The sequence below is a fragment of the Pristis pectinata genome, chromosome 17 (assembly GCF_009764475.1).
Source record: "Pristis pectinata isolate sPriPec2 chromosome 17, sPriPec2.1.pri, whole genome shotgun sequence".
NCBI classification, from domain to species: Eukaryota; Metazoa; Chordata; class Chondrichthyes; order Rhinopristiformes; family Pristidae; genus Pristis; species Pristis pectinata.
The window spans coordinates 16,502,376-16,519,916 of record NC_067421.1 but is presented as its reverse complement, the minus strand read 5'-3'; the positions used below and the strand labels follow the sequence as shown (position 1 = coordinate 16,519,916).

The window sequence follows — 17,541 nt, the reverse complement described above, 5'->3', positions numbered from 1 at the left end:
TGTTAACAAAGTGTCTTTGAAACAATAAGGAGGCAGGGCCCTATTATGTTCAATAATGAGTAATGAGCTAGATATAATTAACAAGCTAATAGAGTGAAAACTTACATATAGAAATAATAATGTAATTGAATTTAAAGCAGCATTCATAAGGGAGAAAACAACAGGGAATAAAATGGTGTTTAAGATTCTTGATTTGTGGAAGGCTGATTTCCGTGCAATGAACTGGAGTCTGCCCATGGGACACCAGGCAAATCTGTAAATGGGTAAAAAATAATTTCATGGTTAAAGTCAAGTTTATTATCATATACACAAGTACATGCATGCAGAGATGCAATGAAGAACTTACTTGCAGCAGCATCACAGGCACATAGCATCAGATAAGCAGCATTCACAAGAAAAACTTAAATTGAACCTCATGCACAATTCTTACAAGAAAGAACACAAATAGAACAAAAAAAAACAAAGTCCATTTTAGTGCAAAGTGATCAAGGTGGTCATAGTGTTGCTAAACTGTAGTGATTAGGGTTGTGCCAGTTGGTTCAAGAACCAAGTGATTGACGGGAAGTAGCTGCTCTTGAACCTGGTGGTGTGGGACTTCAGGCTTCTGTACCTCCTGCCCAATGGTAGCTGTGAAAAGATGGCATGGCCTGGATGGTGGGTCTTTGATGATGGATTTGCTGCCTTGAGGCAGCATCTGCAGTATCCTGTAGGTATGACTGATGGTGGGGAGGAATGTGCCTGTGATGCATTGGGCTGAGTCCAGTACTCTGCAGCTACATCTTCTTACATTCCTGTGCATTTGAATTGCTGTACCAGACCATGATGCAACCAGCCAGGATACTTTCAACTGGACATCTGTAGAAGTTTAAGAGAATGTTCGGTGACAAGCTGAACCTCCTCAACCTACTAAGAAACTGGCCTTCCTCATGATTGCATCTATGTGCTGTGTCCAGGAATTTAAAGCTGATCCCCCAATGTAGACTGGCGCATGTTCTCCCTCCTTTCCCTTCCTGAAGTCAACAATCAGCTCTTTAGTTTTCCCAATGTTGAGCGAGAGGTTGTTGTTGTGGCACCACTGAACCTGATGTCCTTTATCGCTCCAGTAAGCTGACTCATTGCCACCTGTGATTTGTCCAACAATGGTGGTGGCATCAGGGAATTTGCATATGGCATTGGAGCTATGCTTAGCCACACAGTCATGTGTGTATAGAGAGCAGAGCACCGGGCTAAGCACGCAGCCTTGTGATGCACCTGTGTTGATGGTCAGGAGGAGGGAGATGTTGTTACCAATTCTCACTGATTGAGGTCTGCTGACGAGGAAGTCGAGTATCCAGTTGCAGAGGGAGGTACAGAGGCCCAGGTCTTGAAGCTTGATGATGAGTTTGGATGGGATGATTGTGTTGAATGCCGAGCTGTAGTCAATGAACAGCAGCCTGATGTATGAGTTCCTGTTGTCCAGATGGTCCAGAGCAGAGTAAAGGGTCATAGAAATCGCATCTGTTGTTGACCTGAAGTGGCTGTAGGCAAATTGAAGTGGATCCAAGTCATCTGAGGCAGGAGTTGATTTGTGCCATAACCAACCTCTCTCAAAACTTCATTATGGTTAATGTTAGCACTACTAGATGGTAGTTATTGAGGTAGGTCACCGTGCTCTTCTTGGGCACTGGTAAAATAGATGCCTTTTTGAAGCAGGTGGGAACCTCAGACCACAGAAGCTAGAGGCTGAATGTCTGTAAATACTCCAGCCAGTCGACCCACACAGATCTCTAGTACTTGGCCAGGTATGTCGTCATATGGCATGGCATATTTAATATGGTATGGAACCAGTTTATGACCTTAAGGATTTACTAACAAGGATAAGATAAAACTTTAATAAAAGCTCAAAAGAAGAACTAGAATGAGAACAGAAATTGGCAGCTGGCTCCAATGAACAACACAGGGTGACCAAATAGAGCGAATATAAAGAGAGAGTTTGATAAGGATTGATTTTTGGAACTACATCCATGCACAAGGAGTGGTAGGAATTTAAATTTCTCTTCTGCATAAGTAGTTGATGCTTGATGGCTTGAGTCATCAGCAGAGGTTTTCAGACTTGAGACACAATCTTGATATCTTTCTGGGATCAGACTAAGCTGCCTGTTCTTGACCAGGTGTATTGCTGGATATCTTGCACAGTTGCCACTTTAATCACCACTTTAAAGTGGGTCTCTACCACTCTAATCAGGACTCTGGGAGTGATGTCCAATTTGCTGTTGGTCCTGGTGGATTGTCTAGCTGCAACGATTATGCTGTTTAAGTCATCAGCCAGATTGACCGAGCAGGACATCATCGGCAGTGCTGGGGGCTCCTGGAAGACAGCCAGCTGCTTGTTTTTCAGATAAGGAGTTGATTAAATGAAGCAGAGCATTTCTGTATGTTCCATCTGCTATGAGGAGATGGTTGCCAACCACCACGACTTCAGTGATGGTGAAGTTGTCTCCCACAGCAGAAGAACCAGGACAGAGGAGTGGCAATCCTTGCCTCTGACCATATCAATTGCCCCTGGGGCCACCACCATAACCTCTGCTGATGGTTGTGGTAAGCCATTTTCTCCCAAAGCAACAAGTTGGCTTTGACCTTGGTGAGGCAACCTAACATTTCAACATCGTGGCAGTGCACACATTAATCAATGCAGTCTATATGCCCATTGTTCTATAGATTTAAGATCCAAAGTCACTTCACCACAGGCAGTTATTCTGTGGGCTGAGGTCCATGTCCTGGTCTCCCCACTAACACAACAGAGGAGAGAGGGCAGCCTTCTCTGGCTCCAGATTTGATAAGGGAGCTTTCTGTTTCCCACCTGTTAACTAATTTACCTATGTGTAGAGCAGTTGCATACAATATCAGATTCTAACCCCGCCCCCCCCCCCCCCACCCCCAAAACCCATTTTGGAGACTTTGTCCATCATGTATGGGTGTGATATTCTGCCAAAGGTCTTCTCCTGGTCCAAACTGATTAGGCAACTGTACATCCCTACTGCCCCACACACAGGCAATTGTATCCATGCTGTTTGGGGAAGACAATTCAAGTTTAGGTGAGGCACACTTCAAATCTCACTAGCCCCACAAGATAGTTTTTTTCAATGCAGAACATTTACATCAACTTCTTCAGTAACAAGTCTGCTTTTGCTGAGACTTATAAAATATTTTTCTAAACATACTGCAAATGTCACTCCACTTCTTTAAGAAGGGACAGAGGCAAAAGACAGGAAATTATAGGTCAGTTAGCCTGACTTCAGTGGTTGGTAAGATGTTAGAGTCCATTAAGGATGAGGCTTCAGGATACTTGGAAGCATGTGATAAAAGGCCTTTGACAAGGTACCACATAGGAGGCTGCTAAGCAAGATAGGAGCCCATGGTATTACAGGAAAGGTACCAGCATGGATAGAAGATTGGCAGAAGGCAAGGAGTGGGAATAAAGGGAGCCTTTTCTGGTTGGCTGCCAGTGAGTAGTGGTATTCTGCAGGGGTCAGTGTTGAGTCTGCTACTTTTAACGTCATATGTTAATGATCTGGATGATGGAATTGATGGCTTTATGGCCAAGTTTACGGATGATACAAAATAGGTGGAGGGGTAGGCAGTGTTGAGGAAGTAGGGAGTCTGCAGAAAGACTTGGACAAGTTGGGAGAATGGGCAAAGAAGTGGCAGATGGAATACAGTGTAGGGAAATGTATGGTCATGCACTTTGGTAGAAAGAATAAAAGTGTAGACTATTTTCTAAATGGGGAGAGAATTCAGAAATCAGAGGTGCAAAGCGATTTGGTAGTCTTAGTGCAGGATTCCCTAAAGGTTGCAGGTTGAGTCGGTAGTAAGGAAGGCAAATGCAATATTAGCATTCATTTCGAGAGGACTAGAATATAAAAGCAAGGATGTAATGCTGAGGCTTTTTAAGATGTTGGTCAGACCACATTTGGAGTATTGTGAGCAGTTTTGGGCCCCATATCTAAGGAAGGATGTGCTGGTGTTGAAGAGGGTCCAGAGGAGGTTTACAAGAATGATCCTGAGAATTAACATGAGGAGTGTTTGATGGCTCTGGGCTGTACTCACTGGAGTTTAGAAGGATGAGGGGGGATCTCATTTAAAAGCTACTGAATATTGAAAGGCCTGGATAGAGTGGATGTGGAGAGGATGTTTCCAGTAGTGGGAGAGTCTAGGACCAGAGGACACAGCCTCAGCATAGGAGGACGTCCCTTTGGAACAGATGAGGAGGAATTTCTTTAGCCAGAGGGTGGTGAACCTGTGGAATTCATTGCCACAAATGGCTGTGGAGACCAAGTCATTGGGTGTATTTAAAGCAGAGATTGATAGACTCTTGCTTAGTAAGGGCATCAAAGTTTACAGGGAGAAGGCAGGAGAATAGGGTTGAGAGGGAAAAATAAATAGGCCATGATCGAATGGCGCAGCAGACTCGATGGGCCAAAAGGCCTAGTTCTGCTCCTATGTCTCATGGTATTCCACTGTTGATCTACTGTTTTCTCCCTTTATCTATTTTCCCGATCTATGGAAGGCAAACTGGATTGATTTTCTTTCGAAATAAATAATGTTTTATATTGTTATATCTTGTATTTCAGCTTTCACTCCACGGGCATTTTCCAATTCGCAACCTGCACTTTTTACTTCCGAGTTCTTCAAAGTGATTGGCTGACTGCTGGGTGGGTGTGCAGGAATAAATCCATCAGGGTTGCGGGCGAGGAGCGCCGCAGCCTATCAGAGGCCGAGTCTGAAGTTGTTACATGTGCAGTGTTGCGAGTGGGTGAGTGACAGCGGTAGGACAGGGAAGATGCCGGTGGAGCTGCAGGAATGGAGCGGGCCGCTGGCCCTGAACGAAGTGGAAGAGAAGCCGGAGCAGCCCCTCGCCGTCAAATATGACACCGTGGAAATCGATGCGCTGGGCAAAGTGCTGACCCCGACCCAGGTACCGCGGGCCTCCGGACGAGGGGGTGGGGTGGCTGCCTGCACGGTTGTCTGAGACTGAGCGCTGCTAATGGTGGTCGGGTCACAACGCTTGCTGCACTTCCCTTGGCCTTGCTACTGCTCACTGGTTTATTAACAGTCGGAGGGCAAACAGAACGGGTGGCGACACGCTCTCTGGGGCTGCAGTTGCAGCGGCGTTACTTTTGCTGCAGCGCCATCTTTTTGCTTCCAGCACCCAGACAGTTAGCTGCAGACCTCTGCAGGCCGCTGCACCTTTGGGGGGTGGGGGTGGAATTCATCCGTCCCTGTGTTTAAAGATCATCCCGCTTCTGGGGTAATTATGTATGAGATGCATTATTAATGACTTTATTGATGAAAGTAACTTTAATCCTTGCTAAAATTTAAAGCAGACTGCAAGCACCCAGCAGGTCAGGTTGCATCTGCGGAAAGAGAAAGGGAGTTAACGCTTCAAGTCCCAGACCTTCGAAGGGTCACGGGGTTGAATTTTTAACCTTATTCCTCAGGACGTTTATCTTTTCGATGGTGAGATTTCCCCAATGCCTCAACTGCCCTTGATTTTAATATAAGGAGAGCACCAAATGGTGCCAAATCAGTGCAGTGAAAATATCTGCTCTTATTACATGCAAGGTGGGGCATTCAGATGGACCCCAAGTCTTTCCTATCCAGCCCTCCTATTTCATGATCTTAAATGGTCGATTTCCACGTTGTGTGAATGTATGCAATATATCATTGATATCTCTTGGGCGAAGGACCTTCTAATAATAGACCTTATTTTTCATTTAACTACTACTTGGGCATTTCCTTGGGATCCAGGACAACTGGCCTTGCAATCCAGTTTGTGGGTTCTGAGGAGCAAGTGGGACCCATGAGGGATCAGTGGGATACTGTTTGCTCCGGAGGTCTGGCTATTTTGTTTAGTTGGGATGTGGCCATCTTGATTTCTTGTTGGGTCTGGAGTGGTGGTAAGGCTGTTCTGCATGGGCTGTTGTGAGATGGTGTCAACTGTGCTCATGTAAAGGACAGAGTTGTGGTTGAGGAGATATGTGGTGTGTTCCTTCCAGAGGGCATAAGCTGTCTTTCTGTCCCTAATGGGTTAATCTCTGTTCCTGGGACCTTGGGTGTTGTGGTCATCAATGGCTTTTGTGATGCCTAAGAACCCAAGCAAGTTATGGATGTGCTTCCTGCACTCGCCATCCACCATCTTTCCTTTGGGCATGGGTTTTCTGCTGGACCTCTGCCTTCAGGTGCCTTTATAGCAGTTTCTTTTCCCCTGTGGCAAGGTGGAGCTTCTAATTCAGGAACACTTCATGTCTATGGTTAATTAGCTCATCAAACCCCTGGCCATTCTCAAAGTAATCCTGGCTCTTCTTAGAGAAGCCGAGAGCCTCTTCATTGGTGCTAATTGTGGCATCACTTCCCACTTTTGTGTTGAACTCGTCCAGGAGGATCAGTTTATCTTCCTTTTGAGATGTGAACCAGGATTTTTTCCAAGGTTGGAGTAGAAGTCGTCTTGGGCTTTGTGGGAAGCTGTGAGGGTTGGAGTGTATGTGTTGATGCCCATAGCATGTTGTTCCATATTGGAGTGAACTGAAGGGTCATGAAAAGTTCACTAATTCTACAGGGGGAGATGCTGATGGTGAAGTTCACTTTGTGAAGATCGTGTTCATTTTCAGATTTATCTTCCACAAGGTGTTACCACTGCCTCTGCCTTGTTCTTTAAACTGACCAGTTCCTGCTCCACATGTCTCACTCAGTGCAGTGAGGTCAATGTCAAAGTGTAAGAGTTCCTGAGCTATAACAGCAGAGCAGAGTTTGGGTTTGTCTTTGTTGGGATTGACCATGAAGGTCCTGGTATTAATACTGTGAAATGGAAGTTGCTTGTTTGGTTTCTGTGAATGTAATGTAGCCATTGCACATCAGTTGCTACGGGCTTCACATTGATCCAGTAGGTAAAAGGGACCAAGGTGACTGAAGACAAGATTCTGCTGCATGGGAATTAAATGCTCAGTAGATGGTGCTCTGGGTGTGCCCATACTCTTATGCACATGGACTCACAGAAGCCCTCACCCACTGTCTCTCTCCTGGCTTTTTAACCCTTCTTGTTTGTGCTCCAAGGTGCACACCAGTTGGCAGTGTCTGAGCCCAGCCACATCCCTAGTTCCCCTTCTATTCATCACACTGATTTATCACACCCATATCGTTTTCTTCTCGAGATGCTTGGTTATTGGCATTATGTCAAGTCTGACCTTAAAATATTTAATTTGTGTGTGCAGGTGCAGAACTGTCCAGTCAGCATTAACTGGCCTGGTTGCAGTGCAGACAAGCTCTACACTCTGGTTCTAACTGACCCAGATGCCCCAAGTAGGAAGGCACCAAAATTTAGGTTGGTATTGAAAAGAATTCCTGATTATTTCTTCAAGGAACAGGCTGCGGGTGAAATATTTACAGAAAAAAGAACAAACTATTGTCAGTAAATTGGCAAAATATGGCAGATTTAAAAAGTATGCAATGTTTGTCACTTCCTAAGGGTTACCTTTTAGGGAGACTGAGAAAGGGTGGTTATAGTCTTAAAATTTAGAGCCAGTTTTTTTTTTCAGGAGGAACCACCTCTACAATTATTGGAAGCTCGGAACATGATTCTGTAAATGGTCATTGCCAAACTAGGTTATTTTAAATAAGTAACAAGACGTCAGCTGCACGTTAGCTGTGATCTCATTGAATGGCAGAACAGTCTCAAGGAGCTAATTAGATTACTTCAGTTTCTCATTGATGTGTGGGCATTTTTTTCCTTGTGTTTCTGAATTCATGATAAATATCAATGCTAGCAAATTGGATGTACTCCAAATTTGACACTGAATAATTTTTAAGAATATCCTGCATAACCCAATTCCTTATTTTATAATCCAACATTTTGTCCAACCTTTAGGACCATTTACCATTTGCAGCAATTTAATATTGTTCATTTTTGCTGTTGAAGTCCAGTGTGTAATTCCTGGATTTGCTTATTATTGTCAATTAATGGGCTTATCTTACCTGGAGGAAGGGACATGCTGATGTGTATAATTAGGCAGCTTCAAAAGGCAGAAAGGATTTCGAGTTGGAAAATCACCAATGTGCACAAAAGAACAATCTTAACTATTGATAATTTAAACCCCCAATTGTAAGTTGCTTTATTTTTTTTAAGCCAATGTCTAGCCTGTCATTTGTCAAGATAAGTTATTGTACCTATTTAACTTAATGTTGCTCATTAAAATTCAATCCAAATTATGAAAGGGAGTGTCTTCAGTATTTCTCAGTAGCAAAGGGAAGATAGAGTTGTATATTTTGAACATCCTTTGGTGAACAATCCAGAGTTCTAAACTGCTGTTTAGCTTACTAAAAGTATACTAAAGACAGTGCAATATTAATCTGAAAATGCAGTAACTCCTTTATATTACACCCCTGGCCCCAGTTAATAGGAGATGAGATGTAATAAAGCTTAAAGAATATTATTCTCTATTTATGCAGATTTCATTGTAATGGAATGAAATGAATTCATAAATTTAAGTCATTTGTACAAGTTGGCCCCTGAAAGTTTGTTAAATGAGTTATAAACTTATTTGCTTGTGTCATAGAGTTTGTTACATTCAACTGTTAATACAAAAGGCAAAAATAAATGGTAACTGTAAGTATGTTACACAAATTTACATAATGTGTTGAAGTTCATTGATTGGGAAAGTCTGAATTTTTTTTGGGTGAGGGGAGCATGTTTGGATTTTCCTACTGATGGGGTTACTAGCACAACAAAGATAGCTGCAGTGGGCTCTCTGCTTCCATAAACCCTCCAATATTTGTGTCCAGCAGTGCCTAGTACAGGAATAGTAAAATTTGTTTCCATGTTTCTTTCTGTGAACTCTGCACAGAAAATATGCCATGCCTTTGATTATCCCTTAAAAAGCTCTGTGCTGCTATGAAGTCAGTCACTGAAAAAGGATACTTTCCAGTGTTTCTATTCTCAATCTTCACGAGCTAACTCTTTGAGAATGGGATTGTTTGGTCATCCTAACTATAGGATTTATTAAAAGGAGTGCCAGATTCATGACCTTGCTGCTTTCTTACTAAACTTCATTGTCTTTGGATCATATTGTTGAAACTAGTGTTCAGAATTTTCCATTTTAACTATTTCTTAGTTAGTTTCCCAAACTGCCTAATGCAGGGTGTTGTCCAAGAATTAACTTTGTTCTTTGTTTATTAGGGAATGGCATCATTTTGTTGTAGTTAACATGAAAGGAAATGATATTAAAAGTGGCGAGATTCTTTCTGACTATGTTGGCTCTGGCCCTCCTCAAGGAACTGGTAAGTCAATTTTATCAGTATAAACTGAGTCATTAATCAGAAGTTTAGTACTTTTGGTTACTGACTGTCAATCTTTACAGTTTTGTAGAAAATTCAAATTCTCTCAAATGTGCATTTCTAATGCATCTGGTGCACTGCAACAAATGGGACAATCCTGAAGTATAATGCAGGTGATACGGGTCTCTCCGGCCCATGTGTATTTGCTATCCCCACGTCTGTGATGTCCCAACTCCTGTACTCAATGCCCTGTGATGGTACAACATATTACAGCTGTACGAGATATTGGTGAGACTGCACTTGGAATGCTGTGTGCAGTTCTGGGTATAGGAAGGATATCATTAAGCTAGAAAGGGTGCAGGAAAGATTCACAAGGATGTTACCAGGACTGAAGGACTTGAACAATAAGGAGAGACTGGATAGGCTGGGGATCTTTTTTTCCCAGAACTTATGAGGCTGAGGGGTGACCTTGTAAAAGTTTATAAAATCATGAGGGTTGCTACAATGGATAAATCATGAGATAAGATGGATGGTCACAGTATTTTACTCTAAGGTAGGGGTGTCTAAAGCTAGAGGTTATAGGTTTAAGGTGAAAGGGGACCTAAGGGGCACCTTTCTCACACAGGGTGGTGGGTATGTGGAACAAGCTGCCAGAGGAAGTGGTAGAGATGGGTACAATTATGACATTTAGACAGGTACATGGATAGGAAAAGATTAAAGGGATATGAGTCAAATGCAGGGAAATGGCTCTAGCTCACGTAGACAACTTTGTCAGTATGGATGTCGACAGGCGGAAGGGCCTGTTTCTGTGCTGTATAACCATACCTGCTCACCATGCTTGCTGCCCGAGCCATGAGCTTGCCAACAGTTCCCCAGAATAGAGGCAGTGCAACTCCTTAAAAGGAATAGATGGTTCTGCTATCAGGTAGAACTGGTGTTGGAGTGGAGAAGTGGAGCTCAACCTGGGCTGCTTGCCCAGAACCCTCTGCCTTCTGCATCTGGAGCTGGACCATTGTGCTGAAGGGCACAGGTCTGTCATTAACACTAAGGTACAGTACTGGTGGGTACAGATCTATTACTGCATAACTGGAGTAGAGTATTAGATGGGGGCATTGGACTTGCTACACTTGTATTAAAACTAATGGAGGTGTAATGGGTTGTAAGATTTTCTGAAAAGCCATCTCTTTTTAAGCCATCTATACTTAATTTTTTTTCAAAATGGCCTGAACAAAATGTTTCTCATGAATGGCCCAAAGTAGTTTGGATTGTAAATGTAGCTCCCCACATTCCTCCTTCTGCCCACCCCCCCCCCCCCCCCCCAAACACACCAAGGAGGGGGAGGGGTGGGGAAGGTCACCACTTTGTTATAACAAAGTGACTCTTCTGGCTGGAGCCCTGAGGAAGATGCCACCTTGCCTGCTGCTCTTCATGATTTCTCATCCTAAATTCTCAGAGCATCTTGTCTTCATCCATGTTGTGGAGTACATCTTTGGGTAAAAATAATTGCATTAATATTTCAGTAATGGCAGCATAAATTAATATAATTGTTACCTGGAACTTGCTTCCTGTTTAGACCTGGTTTTTCCCCCAAACTAGGAAATACTTGCATGTTTTGTTGCAAGAAATGTTGCTTTATCATATTACCATGTCCAAATGAATAGGGAAATATCTTGTAGGCAAAAAAAGATGCACAGCAAAGAACTGATCTTTGTGAGCTTTAGATTTAATGTATTATGTAGGAAAAGATATGTCCTCCTAAATGAATACTTGCTACAATAGATAAAGCAGTTTTGTATGGCAGTGAACACCAATACAGAAACCTGTAACCCTTTAAAGCACTGGTACAATTTTTAGCATTAGTTTGGATTTCAGGCATTTTATGGCAAATGACTTAAATATTCAGTGATATTTTACTATGTGTACTATTAGTTAGTCTCAATCTGTTCTATGGAACTTTTTTTTTGTTTTTAGTGGGCTGATTTATAACACTGAAGAATGTTGTGCAGATTGGCAGTGGAACCTTGGCCCACTTTACCTCCTGTTTTGTATCGTGGCTTTTCTGCCCTTAATTTTTTTTTTCCCTTCCCTCCCTGCCAAATAAAAGTTACAGTGCTGATACAAACTCCATAGCGCATAGTTCCCCAGTCAACAGATCCCCAAAAGAGGAGGTACCCTGACTTTAGAAGTGAATGTTATTGCACTATTCACTGTCAGCTGTGGCAGGACAGATTTAATAGTTGGTGATACAGATTCCATGATTTCTAATAGAGGTATAAGAGTACAAAAGAAATGTACTGAGTCTTTTATTGGTTAGGGTACAAGTGTAGTGTTGGGTCCAAGTCCTGGCACCACACTTCAAGAAAGAAAGGCTATGGGATGTGAAATTTCAGCTCTGAGCTTAGACTGGAGGATCTGAAGTTGTTCTCCTTGCAGCAAAATGCACAGGTTTACTAGTGATGTTCTACTTTGAGGACTGGTGATACAAATTCAGTGATCGGTGAAAGACATGGAGATGAGGGGGAAAATGATCCTATGTAGAAAGTGATGATCAGAACTTGTGGCCTGTGAAGGTGGTGGAAACAGCCAGTCAGGGCTTTCAAAGGAGAATGGGTTAGCACAATTTGTTTTTGTTTTACAGAAATAACACAATTATAAATGGCAATTCAAATGGTTATTTAGAGCAGATCACCAACTTGATGCTTTAAATCCCACCAGGAATGTAAACACTGGCCACTTAAAATGATCATGTACACTAGGCAATCTTAAATGTGAAGAAGGAACTGCAATTGTGGTTTCTGCAAAGTCAGGAGTATTAGTTGGTTGCAGTTTAGAGCTGTTTTGAGGTAGGGAGGATGTTGAAGAGAAAGTCCAGTGTCTTGGGTTTTGGCCCAGCATCATTAGAGCAAGAAGTAATTGATTAAGAACTAGCAGCATGCAACATGTGGCCCATCACATCTACAACAATTTTTTTTTAGGAAGTCCTTTAGAGTAATTCTTGTAGCTCTGTCTAAAGCCTGGTAGACTATAGCCCATCAACTATTTAACCAGACACTTCAATCTGATACTGCCCTTGAGTGGAGAAGATTTTCCTTCACTGATCCCTTTACCTGCTGCCATGATTTTATTTTATGATAAGTTAACTGACTAAACATTGCCAAAAAACTTCCTATTTACTTTGCTAATGTTTCTGGTAGGTGTTTGTGATTTACTTAACTTTTGAAATTTTACTTCAGGCCTTCACCGCTATGTCTGGCTGGTTTATGAACAATCCAAACCTCTGCAGTGCAATGAGCCACGATTGACCAACCGGTCAGGTGATAAGCGTGGGAAATTCAAAACTACTGATTTCTGTAAGAAGTACAATTTGGGTTCACCAGTGGCTGGGACCTGTTACCAGGCTGAATGGGATAACTATGTGCCTAAACTCTATGAACAGTTGGCTGGAAAGTGAAAAGTTGCAAGCTTCTAAACGACATTCTCTTTCTCTTTCCCCCCCCCCCCCCCCCCCCCCCCCAGTGTTAACAAATGTGTATTTGCTTGTGACTAATGTCATTAGTATTACTTGTATGTACAGCTTCTGAAATGGCAACCAGCTTGCTTTTGGCTCTAAAATAAAAAAATCAGTGGATGAAAATTGAGTTTTGTCTTTGTATTCAACAGTTCAGACATGAGTAAAAGATGGTTGGTTGTTTTCCAGATCTTTTGCAACAATGTGAATATAGTGATAAGTTCATAGAACCCCTTGAGTCCACAGCTGTGAGTTAAGCATCCAGTGGTGCCCCCAATAGCACATTTTCATTGTCCTAAATGTGACTGAACATCTGGTTGCATGCTACCTTCATTTAACCTCTTAATGCAAGCTCCTGGCACAACACCTCATCTCCTGACCTTGGCACACAGACTTTGTGGTAGAGCTCCATGTTTGAAAGAGTAAAGCTATTTCTCCCAAACTCATGGGTAGATTGATCCACAACCACCTTATGGCCCAAGTTTTGGTCTCCCCACCCCCACCAGTGCAAAAATAACTCATCTTAAACATAATAACTCACTGCTCAGCCATCTTTTCTTTCAAATGTACTTCAGGTTAGATGGTTCCTGAAAGGTACAACTTCCTCAGTTTTGGTACCACTCTTATTAACTTGAATCTTTTTGACAGGGCACTTTTGTTGTCAGCTTATAACTTGTGGAAAAAGTCAGCATTGCAGATTGATAAACTGGCCTGTTCTTAAACAGACTTAAATTGTTGAATCCTGTAATGTGAGTTGTGTGAAGATTGGATGCTGTTCCTTGAACTTGGGTTAAGCTTTATTGGAACAAAGCAGAAGCCCCAGAGTGAGTGGGATGGAAGTGATACTGCAAAGATGATTGAGCTTCCAGATTACTGATAGTGGTAGAGATGAGAGTTCAAATCTCAGCATTGCAACTGTGGAATTTGAATTCAGTAGTAATCTAGAATTTTACAGTAATGAAGGCAAAACTACCAATTATTAAACACCCATCTGGGGTGGACATCTGCCATCTTTTTCTGACCCAGCCTGACTTGCCTTCTGAAAAAGGCTAGTAAACCACTTTGGTTTTATTGCAACCACTACAATAAAGCAGAGAAAGACAGCACATTTGGACACTACTAAGTTGCCCACAGCCAGTCAACCTCAAAGGCACATCCTGCAAATGGGTCTCTAAACTGGGAGAGCTTCCCCACAGACTCAAACATATTGATTCATACTCTCAGAATCATTCCTTATACATACTATACTGTGCTCTTACATAACAAATCCTTGCTATGTCCTGACTGAATAGAGTCAGCAGTACAGTACTATACAGGCAGAAGGGAGTGATATTGAGAACACAGACAATGAAGCCCCCACCCCCATGCAGAGTACATTCTATCACCAAGAGTAGTGTGGTAGAACTATCATTGACCCAAGATACCCAAGTTCTGAAAGCCAGAGCTGCCAGGCTGGGCCTGCAACAGCAACCGTCAAATCTCATGCCAACCAGTAAAATGTGCAAGAAAATCTCGCATCCTCCCTTCACCAATGAATCAGTGCTGTTCCATGCTATACAACACTTGGAAGCAGTACTGAAAGTATCAAGAGTACATAATATACTCAGTGTCCATCACTTAAGAATAGCTTAGTAGCACTACCATCATCTGCCATGGCCAGGTCCTGAAGGGCACAGCTGCCAGACTGGGTCTGCAACAGGGAGTTTGAGAACTAGGGATAAACCTACTTACCCTCACTGGTCTACCTGTTGCAGATATATTTGTCTACACCAGCAATGGTAGAACTGACTGTAGCACTGACTGGAGGTAATATCTTATTATTGTATGTACAAATGCCATTAATTGCAATTGTGGTGCCATACAACTTAATGGGATAGATTCTGAATAGATCTATAGTTCAAAATCGGGCATCCATTAGGCGATATGGATCATCACAAGCAGCCAAAATAGACACTGCCACAATCTATATCCTCTTGGCATATCCCTCACTCTACAATCAATCATCACCTGGGCAGAACAAAATTAGAATTCTTGTTCCATCCCATCAGCATTCAATAGTCCATCCTTCACAATTCTTCCAACTTGAACAACATTCTGGCACCAGACACATCTTCATCGATTTTAGCATTTCAAAGGAGCCATTCACTTCACGAATCCATGGTCCAACACTTTCATTTCCATCAACCACTCACCTTCTTGCAACAACCACTCACCTTCTTGCAACATTTTCCCATGCAACTGTGGAAGATGCTACACCTGTCCTACTATTTCTTCCCACTACACAGGATCTAACCAGTCCTTTGTGCTGAAGCAGTGACTCACTGTTTCTTCCGAGCAGGTGTTGACAATGGGGTATCCTCCACTTTGGAGAAACAATACCAGATTAGGATACCACTTTGCAGAGCACCTGTATTCAGGGGAGACACTGAGCTCTCTGTTGCTTGTCATTTTAATTCTCCATCCTGCTCCCACTCTAGCCCGTCTGCCTGTGGCTTCCTGCACTGTCATAACTAAGCTCCAAGTTTGAGGAACAGCACCTCAACTTTCATTTGGAACATTGCAGCCTTTTCAACTCAATACTGAATTCTGCAACTTCAGATAACTCGCTTTCCCTGCGTGTGTCTCACAGAACTGGCCATCTGCTGCAAGTCATCTATTTACGACATTGGGTCCATTTTTTCTCTCTCCGTTAGCAGAGCCTGACCTGCTCAACATGGTCCACAGCTCTGCACTTCCATAGCTTTTTGTTTGCATTCTCACTCTAATTGCCTTGAGCTCATTTTCTCTCCAATTGCCCTCAATAAATAATCAACCAGTTGACTTCTATTACTTATCCCCATGGCTTCACACTATTAGAGATCTTGGCTTTCTCTTGTTCATCCATCCCTCGCTTTCTCTGCAATTTATTTTCCCTTCCCCAATTCTGACAAAGGGTCTTCAACTTGAAACATTAACTTTCTCTTTCCTCAGATGCTGCCTGAACTGCTGAGTGTTTCGAGCATTTTTTGTATGATTTCAGACTCCCAGTATCTACAGCTAATTGTTATTAAAACTATCACCCAGTTTGCTTAAATCATCAGTGTAATGGAAGACAAGTCACTGGATGCTGGGGCTTCACTGATGATTGCATAATTGCTCAGCAAATGCAGCAAAATCTAGACTAATATTTGGCATAGGTTGAAAAATGATAATGTCCATACCACAAAAGCAATGGGTAAAGACCATCTCCACCAAGAGAGTCTAACCACCTAGCCTTGATTTTTAATAACGTTACCACCATCAAGTCTTCCATATTGAATATCCTATGGATCACCAGTGACCAGAAACTCAACTGGATCAACCACATAAATACATTGGCTGCAGGAACAGATCAGAAGCTGGGTATCTTGCCATGAGTAACTCACCCCTGACGCCCCAATGCCTTTTCACCAACTACAAGACACAAGTCAGGAGTATGATGGAATACTCTCTACTTGCCTGGATTCATGAAACTCCAACAATTCTCAAGAGCTCAGTTCTATCCAGGATGGAGCAGCCTGCTTGACTGGCACACCATCAACCAGCCTAAACATTCATTGCTTCCACCACCAACGCACAGTGGCTGCAGTACGCAGCATCTACAGAATGCACTGTAGTTACTCACCCAGAAACTCCCAAACCTCTACCATCGAGGACAAGGTGCATGGCTCACCACCATCTGCAGGTTGCCTTCCAAATCACACCACCATCCTAACTTGGAAATGTATCGGCAGACCTCCATTGTTGCTGGGTCTAACCCTGGAATCCTCCAGCATTTACAAAAAAAGGGTGCTGTTAAATCTGAAGTCGACAGATATCCACCACAACGGCAGGAGTCACACTTTACGTCAAGGGAGCCGATTCTGATTGTTGGGAATCAATCATGCCATTCCCAGGACACTGCTGTACAAGTTCTCCAGGGTAGTTTCTAGACCCGACCAGTTTTAAAATCTTCATCAATGACATTCCTTCCATCATAATGTTCAATTCCATTTGCAACTCTTCAGCAACTGAAACAGTCCACATCTGAATGCAGCAAGGTCTAAACAACATGCAAGAATGGGCTGGTAAGTGGTAACATCTGTGCCACAATAGTGTCAGCCAATGAAGAAAGTCTAATCAACTATCCTTGATATTCAGTGGTATTAGCACAGTCACGTCCCCACCACCGATCCAAGGAGTCGCCATTGACCAAAACTCAACAAAATACTGTGGCTCCACAAGTAGGTTAGAGACCGTTTACTGTGGGGCAAGTCACTCACCGTTTGACACCTCAAAGACTATTCACATCTGCAAGTCAAGATTGAGATAGAATAAGCTCCACTCACCTGGCACTCCAGTTGTCAGAAACATTCACTCCCTTCACCACTGTTGTAATGTGAATACAACCCACAGTTGCCAAGGCTGCGGCACAAATAAGGACTAAACTGGCAACTTCTTATCACCAAGGAGGATAATGGCAGATGATGCCTGGAAACACCAACACCTGCAAGTTCCTTTCCAAGTCTACTAAATTAGGATGGACATTGATAGGTAGATCATGAGAAATTTTCTCCCTTAGCAGAAGCATCTACAACCAGAAGGCATAAGTTTAAGGGAGATTCAGAGGAGAGATGATGATTTTTATTTCACACAGAGAGTGGTTGAAATCTGGAATATATTTGTGGGGGGGGGGGGCAGTGGTGGAGGCAAGTAATCTCACAATTTGT

General features: G+C 42.7%; 1 protein-coding gene across 1 annotated transcript; it reads left to right on the top strand.

Moving 5' to 3' along the window:
- The first annotated feature begins 4,740 nt into the window (after window positions 1-4,740).
- Window positions 4,741-12,934, top strand: pebp1 (phosphatidylethanolamine binding protein 1). The gene is made up of 4 exons (XM_052032138.1): window positions 4,741-4,954; window positions 7,248-7,357; window positions 9,209-9,309; window positions 12,540-12,934. The coding sequence occupies exons 1-4, from the start codon at window positions 4,820-4,822 to the stop codon at window positions 12,755-12,757; spliced, it is 564 nt and encodes a 187-aa protein (XP_051888098.1). The 5' UTR covers window positions 4,741-4,819; the 3' UTR covers window positions 12,758-12,934.
- Window positions 12,935-17,541: the final 4,607 nt, after the last annotated feature.